Genomic DNA, 15,237 nt, shown 5'->3' with positions numbered 1-15,237 from the left:
TTCAAGCATATTCTTTACACTAAAAGGGCTCATATTTAAAGATTTGATCTCGTTCCAATCCCACAATAAGCTTGTTAGATGGATATATTTAGATGATATATATGAATCTGTTATTAAAGTCAAATAACATAGTATTTAGACCTGTGATCTAGTTTTTCATAAAATTTTTACAAATGTTATTTGGAAACCAGATAGTTTACATATATATAAAAATAAGGATATGAGCTGCCTTATTCTGAGAATTAAAATGCATTTATGTAAAGGGATAGATGTTTGATATTAGCATATTAATAGCAACTGTCATTAATGACAGTCTAATAATTATTGTCTAGATTTCATAATTGAAACTAATTGAGACTGACTGAAGCTTTAAATAACTTAGTTAAGGTCACATAGTCAGTAAATGGCTGTCTTACTTCAAAGCATATCTTCTTAGTAAATAAACAAGAGGGCATATTGTATTATAGTAAGATAATTTAGCCATTAATTTTTATCCTTTACTTTGAATGAATTGAATGAGGATAAGACTGTCAGTGATAAATTTTATACAAGGTTGTTATGAGATAATTATAAATTCAGATAGTGGCAACTTACTTAAAATTGTGAATAGAGGTTAAGTAACATGTGGCTTAGTCCTAGTTACATAGTCAACCATCTTCTTCTAGCTCTGGTAGATCAGATGGATTATGAGATCTCATGAGAGTATTATTTTAATATAATTTCTTAGATGTTCTGTCATACCATTATGGCCAGGGGAAAGTTAGAAGTTGGTACCTGGCACATAATATGTACTGTGTGTCTGCTATTTAACTTGTATGCTTACTGTAAAAGACCTTGATGCTGGGAAGGACAGGATGACATGGCTTCATGGCATCATCAACTCAATGGACATGAGTTTGAGCAAACTCTGGGAGATAATAAAGGACAGGGAAGCCTGGCATGCTGCAGTCCATGGTGTCGCAGAGTCGGACACAACTGAGCAACTGAACAACAAAAGTATTTGTACAGCTTGATACTTTTTCTTTTCCCTTTAACCTCTGACTTTTTAGGAAACAGTTTTAGTAGTAGTACAAAAAGTATTTTTCAGATTTTTTTTTAGCATACTCTTCTCTCCCCAGCCACTTTGATAAAACATGATTTAGAGTTGTGTATTCCCCCAGAGTAGCAGTCCCCAACCTTTTCGGCACCAGTGACAGGTTTCCTGGAAGATTTTTCCACTGCTGGGGGGTGACTTATGGATGATTGAAGTGCATTACATTTTTAATAAAGTTTTATTTTTATTTATTATTATTTTTTTGGCTGTGTTGGGTCTTTGTTGCTGCATGGGCTTTTCTCTAGTTGCAGTGTGCAGGCCTCTCATTTCAGTGGTTTCTCTTGTTCTAGCATGCAGGCTCCAGGGGTTCAGTAGTTGTAGCTCCTGGGCTCTAGATTGTAGGCTCAATAGTTGTGGCACCTGGGCTCTGCAGCATGTTGATCTTCCTAGATCAGGGACTGTATCTGTCTCTTTTGCACTGGCAGGCAGACTCTACCACTGAGCCACCAGGGAAGCCCTCATTTATTGTGCACTCTCTATTATTACATCAGCTCTACCTCAGATCATCAGGCATTAGATCTCAGAAGTTGGGGACACTGCCCCAGAAGACCTTAATTACTAAGATTTTTCTGTACATCAAAATATCATAAACTGTTAGTATTATAATAGACACCATTTATTGAGTTTAGTATGTTGACAGCCACTGTGCTGAGCTCTATAGACTTTCCCTCATTCAATCTACACAACAATGGAGGTACAGGCAATATTACCCTGTTTCATAGGGGAAGAAGCTCAGACTTATGTATTCCCCAACAACATCAAAACAGTGGTTTCTTTCTTCAGACCACAATGCTTAGCTACCATGCTTTATTGCCTCTTGTGGAAATATCTTCAGTAGACTTAATTACCAGGTATGGGACTGGGAGATACTACTGATTTCACCAATTATTCAAAACCATTTATAATACTCAAGTCTATTAAAACTTCATTATCTAGAATTAAAGCAGCATATTTTATCCTAACAGTCCTATTTATTTTTATTTTTTAATTTTCTATTTAAATATTTTTAAGACTATATTTCAGTCACATTGGCGATTAAGCAGGTATATATAAGTGATGCTTCTACTAGGTGGGCATATAAAAAGCAAAATATGAAGAGTGAAAAGGAAGTATTTTTTACTGTCTAAGAAGCAGAATTAAGAAGCTGTATAGGCAGAGGCATTGTCTCTTAAATCTAATTGAATTATGACAACAAATAAAAAGTATTAATAAATGCAATCTCACAGCTACTATTAATTGTTAGAATATTTCAGATGCATGTGTTCAATTTTACTTCTGGAAATAAAATTTAGATAACTTAATATTTGTTTATTACAAGCTTTATTTGAGTTATAGAAAACAATATACTTTTATTTGTAATTTAATGATGCAAATTGTTATGCAATCAAATAGTTTACAGTAATTCCTTTTATATTTCATATCCTTTTATACAGTATATATATGTAAGGAATAAAGCTAATCGTTTAAGAGGTTTAATAATTTTTCTTAAAAAAAATTTCCTTCAGTGTGTTTCTAGGTATAAAGCTCATAATTGCCAAAATACGTATATTAAGTGCACGAACCCAAGTCATTAAATAAAACTAAGGTCACATTTATAAAAAGAGAAAAAAAAGTGCTAAAGAAGACGGTGCACAAAAAACATGCACTTAATACATACGTTCCAAAAGGACATAAACTGTAGTTTTAGGCACTGCCATCTCTTCAAATTTTTTGTACCAACAATATCTAACAGGACTTTTGATGTCCAGATGCTACTGTAGAAAGATGACCAAGGCAATCACGTGCAGAAAGCTTGTGTGTAATGCAGAGAAAATAAAGATAGCATTTGGAAGTAAAGGCTTGCAATGATAGTTGTATGATACCTGAAAGGCTTGGAGTGTCCTGTTATTAAAAAGTTAAAGTCTAATAATGCCACTGGAGTCATATGAATGATACTTGATGTACAGAAGTCACCTTTAAAATGATTTACAATTTGTAAATAGGCAGACATTTTTGTGGTGTTACATTGACAGTGTGGCTTCTGTAACAAGTAGCTGATTAACCGTGAGAGCCAATTATTTCTCCTAAACCCTAGTATAAAATGGACACATTGTAAATATGGAATGTTTAACATAGATATTAGACTTCAAAAATGACAATATTCAAAAATCCCCCAAGTTTTAATCATATTGCATAGCTGAAAATTCATATATGTATAAAAGTGTTCTGTTCATTCAAGCAGAATTTTGATCCAATCTCCTTCAATTTCCTTCTTTCATACTGTAGAGTGGATCCACAAGTTTATTGTGCACATGCATTAAACCTTAAAGAAAAAAAGCACATTTCTAGCTTTATTTCTAATTTGAACTGTATCTCATTTACTTTAGAAAAAGAAAGATTTAATAAAATACAATGTATATTAGCTACCACCTAATACAAAATAGTTGTATTGGAAATATGCAAACAAAAATGTTTCAGACTGTTTAGTTTTCCCTTCTCCAGAGGATCTTCTTGACCAGGCATCAAACCTGGGTCTCCCATATTGTAGGCAGATTCTTTACCGTCTGAGACATCAGGGAAGCCCCCAGTACAAAATGGTTGTATTTATTGGAAAGATGCAAATAGAAATGTTTTGCAATGTTTAAACTACCTAGCAAGTATCAATTTATGGTTATGAAGTCGTAGATCTAGAATGGGGTATAGGTTCTTTGTAAGTAACCAAAAATAAGAGCAGTTTTGGCTTTAGAATTTCAGTACGACAAAATAAAAGATTTGAATACTAATTACATCTAAAGTCTATTGAGTTTGACTCTCTGAGAAGCTTAGAGTCAAACCCTAGTCACACTCTACTGAGGAGCTCAGAACTGTTGTTACTTTAGTTCTCCAATGTATTACCCTATTCACTCATCTGGCAAATTATTTTTCACTTTTTTACATGGGTGTTTACAATAGGGGTTGATGACAAGTCACTCAGACAAATTTACTAAAACAATAACCTACATTAAATATTAATTTCCAAGTAAATTTAAATTTCATCTTATAATTGGCATGCTTGTAAACTCTCCTTAATTATTAAAGCTTCTTGGGGAAATCTTCCAGTTACTCATGTCTTTGGGGAAATAAATGGTCCCAATTAATCAACTAAAGATTTTATTTGGAGGTCAGAGAAATCAGTTAAATTTACCACGCTGTTAAGAACACGGAGACTGGGAAAAGGGACTAATGTGGTTTTCTTAAGAAATGGAATTACTAGATTGAGGACACAGGGTACTTGCTAGTAAGGAAGTATTCATTATCAAAAGACTGCAGAATCACTCTAAAATTCAAACTGTGAAGACCCATTTTTAAGAGCTAAGTAAAGGGACATGTAAAGAACACTAAAGTCCTACTACATGTAGTAGGAGAAAAACCAGGAGTGGAACAGTCCTGAGAGAAATATTCACTAGTGCAGTTGAAAGAATGTTAATTACTCAACAGCTTACTTCAGTGTCTCATGAGCACCTCAAACTTGTTGACAAAGTCCAGATCCATTTTCCCCTTCTATACCATTTCTTTAAAAATATTAGTATATGGTATCATCTATCCTTTGCTGAGCTGCTAACACCAGACAACTGAAATTCACTGGTGATGTTTTTTCTTTTAAACTCAGGAGCAAGACTGGTTGACATTCCTTTCAAAATACATTGCAAAGTAGCTATATTTCTTCATCTCCATAGCTGGTTGAAGCCACTTTCCTCTCTAATCTTACTACCAGCTCAACACCTATTTGCATAATTTTCCCTTGTCTAATTAAAGGAAAAAAAAAAACTAGATTATACCATTCCCCTACTTAAAATTCTCTTATTGCTATGGTCACTTAGAAAATAATTTAGATTTTAATCTATTTGTTTATCCTTCTGATCTCATTTCCTTCCACTTTCCCCCTTTTATGTCACTCTCAACCCTGGCTTTGTTGCTATTACCTCAGAAAGGCTAAGCTTGGTCACAGTGCCTGGTCTTTATGTTTGCTGTCTCATTTAACTGGGAATGCTCTTCTCCCTGAGCAAAGCATGATTTTTCTCCTGTAGACTTACTGGGTTTCAGCCTAAATGTCACCTTATAATGAACTACTATTTCACTTTCTTTAGAACAATATGCACTCTCAGAAAATAAACAGGTTCAGGACCTTAAATTTACTACTCTAAATTCTGGGTCTATAAAGATCATGATACACAATGGAAGCTCAGTAAACATTTACTTTAAAAAATCTGTGAAGGTTCAGTGAGATGGCTTCTGGGAAGCTTTTTTTTTTATATAAACAAAATGAATTTAGAATATATATTGTTAAAAAGGAGAAAGGGAGAGAGTGGAGACCAAGATTCTATAACTCAAGGTCCTTAAGACTGAAAAGAATCAAGAGCAGTGGCAGAATGGCTAGACATTGAAGGATGCTTAATCATTAACGATAAATTTAGAATCTTGGAGGTGAGACTGGAGGGACTGAAGTTAAAGTGTTCCACGCAGCTGGAGAGAGAGAAGGGTCAGAAGGTTAAAGTGAGTAATGGGAACAGCTGGAAGACAGCAAAGCAAGGAGCACAATTAACCCAAGAAATGAAAGAATTATGTATAAAAAGAACTAAACTAAGCATAAAGGCACTTGATAGGTTCTGCCTCCACCTCAGGAATATGACAGCTATTTAGCTATCTGGCCTTATATATAAAATGAAGTAACCTCTGCTCAAAAGTTCAAAATAGAAAGCAAGGTACTTAGCATAGCGCATAAAAGGCTTATAATGATGTTTGGTTTCTATGTCTTAGATAATGTAATCTCTAAATACTTGAATATAGTTTCTATAGTGACAGTTCCATAAGTTATTTAGCCTTCCCTTCCACGCTTACCAGTGCTTTGAAGATAAAAAAGCCTATAATAAAATCCATGAGAATGTGGACAAACCAACAAATACTTCATTCATTCAACTGTTTCATGCAAACTATCTCTGAAGCTAGATTTTAAATTACTTATTTATTGGCATGTGTTATTTGCTCAAAAAATGTTAATACATAAGAATATTTTTCTCAGGGCTAGTAACTCCTCTCCTCCAATATTCTTTTAAAAGGCCACTGACATGTGAGCCCTCATTTGCCTTTTCACTAAATTTTTAAAGTTTAAGTGAGCCCCATTTTAGCTTGTACTTTCAAAACAATATACTTTGTTTTCTATTCTATTAAGAGGAACTTTCTCTGCTACTGTGTTAGTTCATCCTTGCACCTGTGCTGTTGATTATGCCATTTTCTTGAAAACTAAATGCTAGGCATCTTCAACAGCTCTCAGTCCCATCAGCTCAATTAAAGTTTTCTTCAAGTACTATATAAATATAAAAATCTCCTCCTTAATGTACCTTGGATTTCACAGTGATTTACATAATTTAGGTCTTAAACTCAAGTGGTATCAGTGTCACATGTTTATCCATCTACCTGCCCAACTTCCTAGAATTTACCAAGTGTCTCCAATGTACTAGGTATCCTTTGAGATGCTGAACTAATGCAGTGAACCAAAACTAAAGTCCCTACCTTTATGGAGCTACATTTTATAGATATTTTCTCAAATCACTTAATGAGCCAGTTTTTATGAAGAATGCCAACTACCTTCAGGCAGGGAAACTTATACTTCTTTTGAGTAATACCACAGGAGACAATATATTTGAAGGCACTGTAACTCATGTTTCCTGGCTGATGACATTAACTGGAAAATAAAATTTACATTTCCTAAAAATGAACATTAAAGGGTAATTTTTTATACTGCAAAAGTTATCTGCTCATGAAAAAAATTTACCAGGTAATTATGACTAAATAGAACCAATCTTATTTAAAACAAGATTTAACTGAAAAGTTTACAAACAGTATGTAAAAAGCAGCAAAGTGGAGACTAGAGAGACCTGAGAGGAGACAACAGAGACAATGGTAATCTCAACCATGTAGTTTAGAAGATACATGTCTTCTAGAGTATCAGCTCTAAGAGGATCGTCCTACTTGATATAATTCACCTACCATCTGCTTAAAGCTTTGACCATGGTAAGAATACATCAGAGCTTAAAAACGCACAATTTAAAACATCAGGATAAACATTACAAAGCCAAGTCATTCATAGTTTTTTTTTTTTAAACTAAACACTAAGATAAAGCAACTTGTACATAAGATGACTTGTACATTAGATAAAGCAACTTCCTATACAAGAATGTGATAAAAAATAATTGCCACTTAAATCATAAATAGAAATAGGTAAATTCTAATGAGAGAATGATGAAAATGTATAGACTTCTGACATGTTGCCTGAAGAAGAAAAGCTAAATATAGATTTTATGGTTTGGTTCAATCTGAACTCATTCAAGGTCTATCAAGCTATTGGAGTAGGGCTTAAAAAGGATAAAACAAAACAAAATGTTCACCATGATGATAGTGTCTTGAAAATACATTACTTCAAGGACATAACACATAGGTTTTATTAAAAAAAAAAAAAAACTGGAATAAAACAAATTATTAAAATGCTTTCCTGTGATCTATTTATATCTTTCAAAAGATATACTGAAATAAACTTCCATTTGCTAATGAATTTTATTGTTTTAGATGTAGTTAAGATTTCTTTAGGAGCTAATAATTAGAACCCTTTAAGATTCCTATTGATACTTTTAAAGGGATGGTAGAAGAAAGAACAGTGGTATGAATGGTATTTGAAGAATTAAAGATAACTATGCGATTCATTTCCTCCAGTATATCTAGCAATAATCTAATAATGAGGACATGACAAATATATAAAATTACATTTATAACGTATAAATTTATGAAGTCAACCATTCTACCTTGTATCAAAATTCCTTACTGTAAAATGAGGTCTATATATAGCCCAGAACAAGATCTCAAATCTATTTTTCTCCATATTGAAGGAAGTATCCTGACAGAGGCTGATGTCCTGAATCTCTTCAGAAATATGTTCAGCTTCATAATTAGTAAGTGACTTAACATCCCTACTAAGCCTGTTAATTCACCTATAAGTGGGATTATAAGAGTAGCCATGTCATAGAATTTTGAGAATTAAGTAAATCAGTAAGTATATTATGTTTAAAATAGCACCTGGTAATATAAGTATTGGCTGTTGTTATTTTCTGATAAAAACCAGACCGATCAGACAAGGGGGGTTTATCTGGGAATTACTCGTGCTAGAAAATGGCAATGTTAAATGAATCTCCTCTAAACTGGCATTAAAGTAGGTGGATATTGAAGACTGCTTCTGTTAACTTTGTCAAGGAATCTAATAATTGTGATGAAACCTGGACTACATGGAAATACATGGGTAAAATGCCATCAAGAGCTCTATCTTATTCATAACCCATAACTGAGCTATTCTCTGTTTTTATCTGTCAAATTACTAATTACAATTTTCAGTTTAGTTTGGTATATTTGTGACTTGGTAAAAAGCTGGTAATTTAACTGATAAAAATATAAATGACTAAAAGTAATCTAAGGTTTAACAGTAAGGGAAACATTTAAGTAAACTACTATATAGCCATTAAAAATACTTCTGAAGAACATTTAGTAAAACAAGAAAATTCTCACAACAGGTTAAGTGCAAATACAAAGCTCTATATCTATGATCAAAATTCCATGTTAGAAATGAGACTATTTTCCCTGTTTGCCAAACTTCATTTGTATTACAGTCAAGATTTTTTGACATTCACACACTCGCATGAACCATGAGTTACTGATTTCCTTTAAATTGAATTTTCAAGTTATTACTATATTTCATGAATATGAGATGCTGAAAAAGTATAAGACATGCTATTATTTTATGTACAACTAAGGAAAACTTGCTCCCAGATAAACTATATGAAGTCAACTTTAAACATCCCAATTTCAAATTAGATAAATGTGAAAAAAGCAGTATCTTAAAGCTAATAAAATACAGTAACCTCTTTAACCTTGTCAAAGCAATGATATCCATGAAATACAAGTTTGGTTGGTTCAGTATATATTTTTTCTAATATATATTAAACACCTAGTTATTAGAGTAAAAAGATTAAAAATATATTTTCATTCATATAATATCACCAGTATACTTACTACATACTTTGTGAATTATTGACCTATATATGACTAATTACATCATATTCAGTCACATTAAGTTTTAATTGTTATCTACAATGGAACATTCGCCCAATCTACTTTTGAAACTTCAATGCTCACCTTTAAAGTATTTCACAGTTTTAACTCTTAATTCTAAAGTAGCATCTTCATCACATACAAAAATAGTTCGGGGATGCTGCTGGAAAGCTGAAACAGTCCACATGTGATTGACTCCTTCTTCTATTGCTTTGTAGAGAGCAAATGCCTTGTGTGCGCCTGTAATGAGGATCATTACCTGAAAAACCATGAACAATTCTTAAAACACGTTCAAATGACTAAGAAGCTCTATTTTTTAAAACAGAGAATTTAGCACCAATATTTTTCTGAGGATTGAAATAAAAATAAATAGCTCCGTATTTCTTCATAGTCCAAGATTATTTCTACTCTTTAAGGTAATAGGCAAGCACAAAGTAAACAAAGTAAAATGGTATCTTGTAATGGAGTATTACTAAATATACCATAATGCCTATGATATTTAACACATATAATAATGATGTGCAGAAGAAACCTGGGAGAATAAAGAAAAAGAAACAGGCTGTTTTGTAAAAGCAGAGTTACATAAATTACATAACCAGGAACGATTTACCAAATTGCTCTAGTCCAGATAAGTAATAGATATTACTTTGGAAAAGCAAAGGACTCTAAAACAATAGATATTTTAAAAGTAATCTAGAGTCTGAAGACTGTTCACTGAATAGGTTCTATATAAAGCTATTTTGGAACAAAACTAGATTTAAAGAAGGATTCAGAATCTACTTAAATATAGGAACTATCCTTTTTTTCTCTTAAGACTCATATGTGTTACATAATTGAGACCCATCCTTAGGTACAGAAAACCCAAGCTCTTGGTCCCAAATCCCTAATAGCCTATGAGATAGTTCAAAGAACATGTGCAAAAGTGATTAAGTGTACAGATGTCTGAAAGAATCATTTAACATTTTTAGCAGTAACTCAATCCTATTTTACAAGTTAAAAGTTTATGAAATAAACCTTTAAACATTTTTTCTCTTTACAATTGTTAACTAAAAAATGAATGTTAAGGTGGTTATAATTCTAAAATATCTATAACAACGTAAAAATTCTATATTTCATATTTTATTGCCAGAACTTCTAAAACATGGAGGAAATTAAAGATTAATAAACCAGATATTATTGTATTTCTTTTATCAAGATTCACTACTTTTCATTTTGGAGCTATATCTTGAAAAATATCAAAGCGCAAAAATGCATTTAAAATGCATATGAATTTCTACTGTTTTTTTTTTTCAGTAATTCAATAATTTATTCCTCTAAAAAAGTGTGTAAAAGTATATAGCTCTCATTCACAAGGTATATATGAATGACATTTAAAATGGAGGCTTTTTAGTATTGTTTCTTTTATCAAAGTCTTTTAGTGTACTGTACCAGCGCTATACTGTAGTTTTTTTAAATGAACTTCACATATTTTTGTATTCTTTCAAATTGTTTGCTATATATAAAAGAAGCTCACTGCAAAATGCTTGAAGGAAAAAGGAAACAAAAGAAATTCAGAACTTCCCAGAAATGTACAGCCTTTACATTTAAAAAAGGTTCTGAAATATACATACAAGCATGCTGGACAAACCCACCCCTCTCCCCTCCCCATGTCCCCTCTTTAGTTCAAACCAAGGTAAGAGTTCTGATTTCTGCAGAATTTCCAAAATTAAAAATAAAAAAAATAAAATAAAGTAAGTTCTCACTCTGTAGCAAATCCAGGGCTTGTACATTTCAGATTAATTCAGTAAAAAACTCACAAGTAAAATAATGCATATTTAAGGGAAATATTATACAGACTTTTTCACACAGAAGTACATAATAAAGATTTTTTTAAAATCTATTGCCATTCATTTATTTTTGCACAAAAACGTATAAATATGTCACCAGCTTTTTCTTAACTTAAAAAACTTAAATAAAAGACACTGGATGAAAACTACCCTTTGCTGCCTTTTTTTTTTTTTTTAAGTTTTTGTAGGGGTTTTTTAGTTTTTTGTGTTTTTTTTCTTTTTTTGCTGAGAATTGGGTTTCGAGGGAAGAAAAGCCCCTGCATTAAAAACAGCCCATTAAAAAAAAAAAAAAAATTCAAAGTTCTGATGAATTCTGGGAAAAAAAGCAACCCCAAAGTGGTAAAAGATTACAAATATCTACTTTATTGATACTTCTTAAGTGTAGAAATCTCAGTTCAGTGAAGAATTAGTATGCCTATAATTAAAGGCATTTTTAAATTAAAACCACCTATAATTAAAAGCACCTATGATTAAAAGCATTCTTTTAAACATTAAAAATGCTTGATATAATGTAAGCACAACACTGATTAGTGGCTTTATTAATTAGTTTTCCTTATTGGAAATTAAAGACACAGGAGTTAAAACAACAACAACAAAATATTCAAGTTCTTTGCCCTGTCTTCTATTCAGAATCTTTGGAATTAGAACCCAAGAATCAGGGTCCCTTAAGTGATTATTATGCAATCTGGCATAAATCCTTATACTAGCATTTGAAAAGTCTGTTTAAAGCAACTTTAACACCATTAAATGGGAATATGTAGTGATAATTGCATGATAGATATTTATTGAAATGGACATTATTTCATTTCAGGAGTTTTAAGACGATTTGGTGGTTTCAAAGTTAAACACTGAACATAGCACTTTCTATGAATCATCTCATTTAACTCCTCAAAACAGCAGCATAAGAATAAATACTATTCTTATTTTCCTATTTTATAGATAAACTGAGGCACAGATATTCAGTACCTTGCTGAAGGTCTTGGTAAGGCTACTATATAAACAAGAGGTCTGATTCCAGCAACCACATCCTTAACAACTACAATAAGACATATATAACCTTTAATTGAGAATTATGAAGACATATCTGGAGAATCAGGAATTGAAAAACATTGTTCTCATAATGTGATCTGATGTTACTAATGTGATCATTTCTACTCTACCTGTTCCACTATTTTCAAGGAATAAGAGAACAAGATTTAAGGAATAAATGTGAACAAGATTTAAGAGTAGCTCCTGTCTGAAACCAAGCCTTTAAGGATAAGCAGAAAAGGGGGCATTTCAGACAATTATGGGTGGTCAATAAAAAGCTAGAAATTTGGTAAGGCTGAACCATAGGGTAATGAATGGAAGTGGCTAAAAACTGAAATTTGAATATGAGTCTTTTCATGCCCAACAAAGGGGCTGGATATCATCTTGTGATGAAGCAGCAGGGAATCAGAGACTCATTACATACACAAGTAATAACTAAATTATGTTTTTTTTAAAAAAAAATTGGGCTGTAATATAGAGAATGGGATAGGTAAAGGAGATAGGCATGAAGTTTAGAATGGGTTTGCAATAATCCTCAAAAATAAAAACTGATATAGACCAGAAATAAGGCAGTTCTGATGAGAGCTGGTCCCTTAATTTATCTCTAAGTTAAATGGTGGAATGTAGTGACTGATAAGATGTGAAGAAGCCTAAATGACAAAAGTTTCAAGCTCAGATAATTTTCATGGAGAGTGTTTCTATTCACCAAGGGAGGCAAAGACAATTTTGGTAGAAAGATGAATTTTGAACAATTAAAGGAGTCACTTGAAAATATGAATTCTGCAGCTTCAGAAAAAGAACTGGCTAAAGATTGGTAGTTATCACTGTATTGAGCACAGTTGATCTTTCTGGAATAGTACTAAACCTTCTGAGAAGAGTATTACAAAGTGAGACTGCTACTGATGTGTTAATTAAACAAACAAACAAAAACATGCACACAAAGAGGTCACTGAGAAGACTGCCCCAAAGTATGCATAATGAATATACAGTGCTAGGATGAGAACCCAAGGCAGATGGAGGACTGACTGGGAAACAATGGGTCAGAAAGGAAGAAGAATAGTAGTTTTATGACAGAAGAAATAGGAATAGATGATGAAAAAGAGGCCCAGTAGGATAAGACTTGTAAAAGGATGATGGTTTTAACAGTTAAGAAATCATTGGTGATGTCTCATATTCAGTAATCAACAAAATCAAAAGTGGATTTTTAAGTTTTAATGGTCATCACAAAAATAAATATTCAAATTATTATATATAACAATTTTAAAGATGCTACAACAGTTAAAAACAATTTTGTGCCTTTTCTTTTTGAAACATCAAGGCTGTATATTGTCACCCTGCTTATTTAACTTATATGCAGAGTACATCAGGAGAAACGCTGGGCTGGAAGAAGCAAAAGCTGGAATCAAGATTTCCGGGAGAAGTATCAATAACCTCAGATATGCAGATGACACCACCTTCATGGCAGAAAGTGAAGAGGAACTCAAAAGCCTCTTGATGAAAGTGAAAGAGGAGAGTGATAAAGTTGGCTTAAAGCTCAACATTCAGAAAATGAAGATCATGGCATTTGGTCCCATCACTTCATGGGAAATAGACGGGGAAACAGTGTCAGACTTTATTTTTTGGGGCTCCAAAATCACTGCAGATGGTGATTACAGCCATGAAATTAAAAGACGCTTACTCCTTGGAAGGAAAGTTATGACCAACCTAGATAGCATATTCAAAAGCAGAGACATTACTTTGCCAACAAAGGTCCGTCTAGTCAAGGCTATGGTTTTTCCAGTGGTCATGTATGGATGTGAGAGTTGGACTGTGAAGAAGGCTGAGTGCCGAAGAATTGATGCTTTTGAACTGTGGTGTTGGAGAAGACTCTTGAGAATCCCTTGGACTGCAAGGAGATCCAACCAGTCCATTCTGAAGGAGATCAGCCCTGGGATTTCTTTGGAAGGAATGATGCTAAAGCTGAAACTCCAGTATGTTGGCCACCTCATGCGAAGAGTTGACTCATTGGAAAAGACTCTGATGCTGGGAGGGATTGGGGCAGGAGGAGAAGGGGATGACAGAGGATGAGATGGCTGGATGGCATCACTGACTCGATGGACGTGAGTCTGGGTGAACTCCGGGAGTTGGTGATGGACAGGGAGGCCTGGCATGCTGTGATTCATGGGGTCACAAAGAGTCGGACACGACTGAGCAACTGAACTGAACTTTTTGAAATTACCTTAAAAATATAAGCATTATCTTAAATCTCAGTAAAAATCAATTTTAATACTTTGAGGGTAAATTTGGCTTTCGTCAAACAGCCAAAAGTTAGTAAAAATCAGATCTGATAGGGAGATAGCCAAGCTGTGGATAGAACCAACCTGTCTAAAATGAATTATGGGCAAAAATAACTCATTTAAACTGTTTCTAACAGTAACTGAATAATATATGTGACAGGCAATGTACTATGTTAGACATACATAACCCAATAACGCTTGGAGATTATAAATTAGTGAGGAAAAGATATTAAACAACTAAACACAAAAAACAATTATAAACTGCAAAAAGTGTTATAAAGAGAACAGTACAGTAAAACAGAGTAAAAGTAATTTTGATTATGAGGATTATGGTCAGAAGAGGGAGCTCTGAAAGCTGAAAAGTGGTGCTATTTTAGCTAAGCAAGGACTAGATAAAGTATAACATTTCACAATTAACATCAGTGTAAGGCCTCAAGGCAAGAAAGGAGTGAAAATTGAGGGCAGTGACCTCTGTGGTTCACGATCTAGTAGATAATTCCTAAGTCTTAAGAAATCTGTAATAACTTACAGGTGTCACTTCCAACATGTGCACGGAAGGTCCTCATTATCTGAGCTGCCCAAATGTGAAGATACTCATTGATGCACTGAAGACTTAATCTCCCAGTCAAACCTACTTTCCACTCAACAGAGGCATGCCCCACACATGGATCCAAATTTTACACGTACTTGCAGTTATTGGAAACATCATTGAAGAATAATTGACATCAGAGTTAAAACTACAAGCAGATGAAAATCTATACACATTAAGCCCATTAAAATTGAAGATAAGCAAATCATTAAGTATAATCGTGTGATACTTCTTTCAAAAGAATGTTATGAAAAATCCAGCGGCATTATTTACAATAGCCAAGACAACAAGAACAACCCAAGTGTGCATCAG

The 15,237-nt window shown here is 33.2% G+C and overlaps 1 protein-coding gene and 1 long non-coding RNA gene across 9 annotated transcripts in view; one reads left to right on the top strand and one right to left on the bottom strand.

Annotated features, from left to right (window-relative positions):
- Positions 1 to 2,396: 2,396 nt before the first annotated feature.
- The window catches only part of GNPDA2 (glucosamine-6-phosphate deaminase 2), a 30,365-nt gene continuing 17,524 nt past the window's right edge, over positions 2,397 to 15,237 (bottom strand). For all 8 annotated transcript variants that reach the window (XR_015166173.1, XR_015166171.1, XR_015166172.1 and 5 more), the window contains 2 exons: positions 9,290 to 9,464; positions 2,397 to 3,395 (listed from right to left, as the gene is read on the bottom strand). Coding sequence is in view for 4 of the 8 variants with exons in the window: in XM_086407706.1 (XP_086263832.1) it covers positions 3,334 to 3,395; positions 9,290 to 9,464 (237 nt within the window). In the remaining 4 variants the exon portion in view is untranslated. The remainder of the gene's footprint in view (positions 3,396 to 9,289; positions 9,465 to 15,237) is intronic.
- LOC147370743 (uncharacterized) lies at positions 7,186 to 15,133 on the top strand. The gene is made up of 2 exons (XR_015166175.1): positions 7,186 to 8,055; positions 13,418 to 15,133. It is a non-coding gene; the product is annotated as an uncharacterized LOC147370743 (long non-coding RNA).

This window comes from Bos grunniens, chromosome 6 (genome assembly GCF_055505025.1).
Source record: "Bos grunniens cultivar Pamir isolate PY7600 chromosome 6, Bosgru_T2T1.0, whole genome shotgun sequence".
Lineage (NCBI taxonomy): Eukaryota > Metazoa > Chordata > Mammalia > Artiodactyla > Bovidae > Bos > Bos grunniens.
The sequence above is the reverse complement of the archived record's forward strand: the minus strand, read 5'-3'. Positions and strand labels throughout refer to the sequence as shown.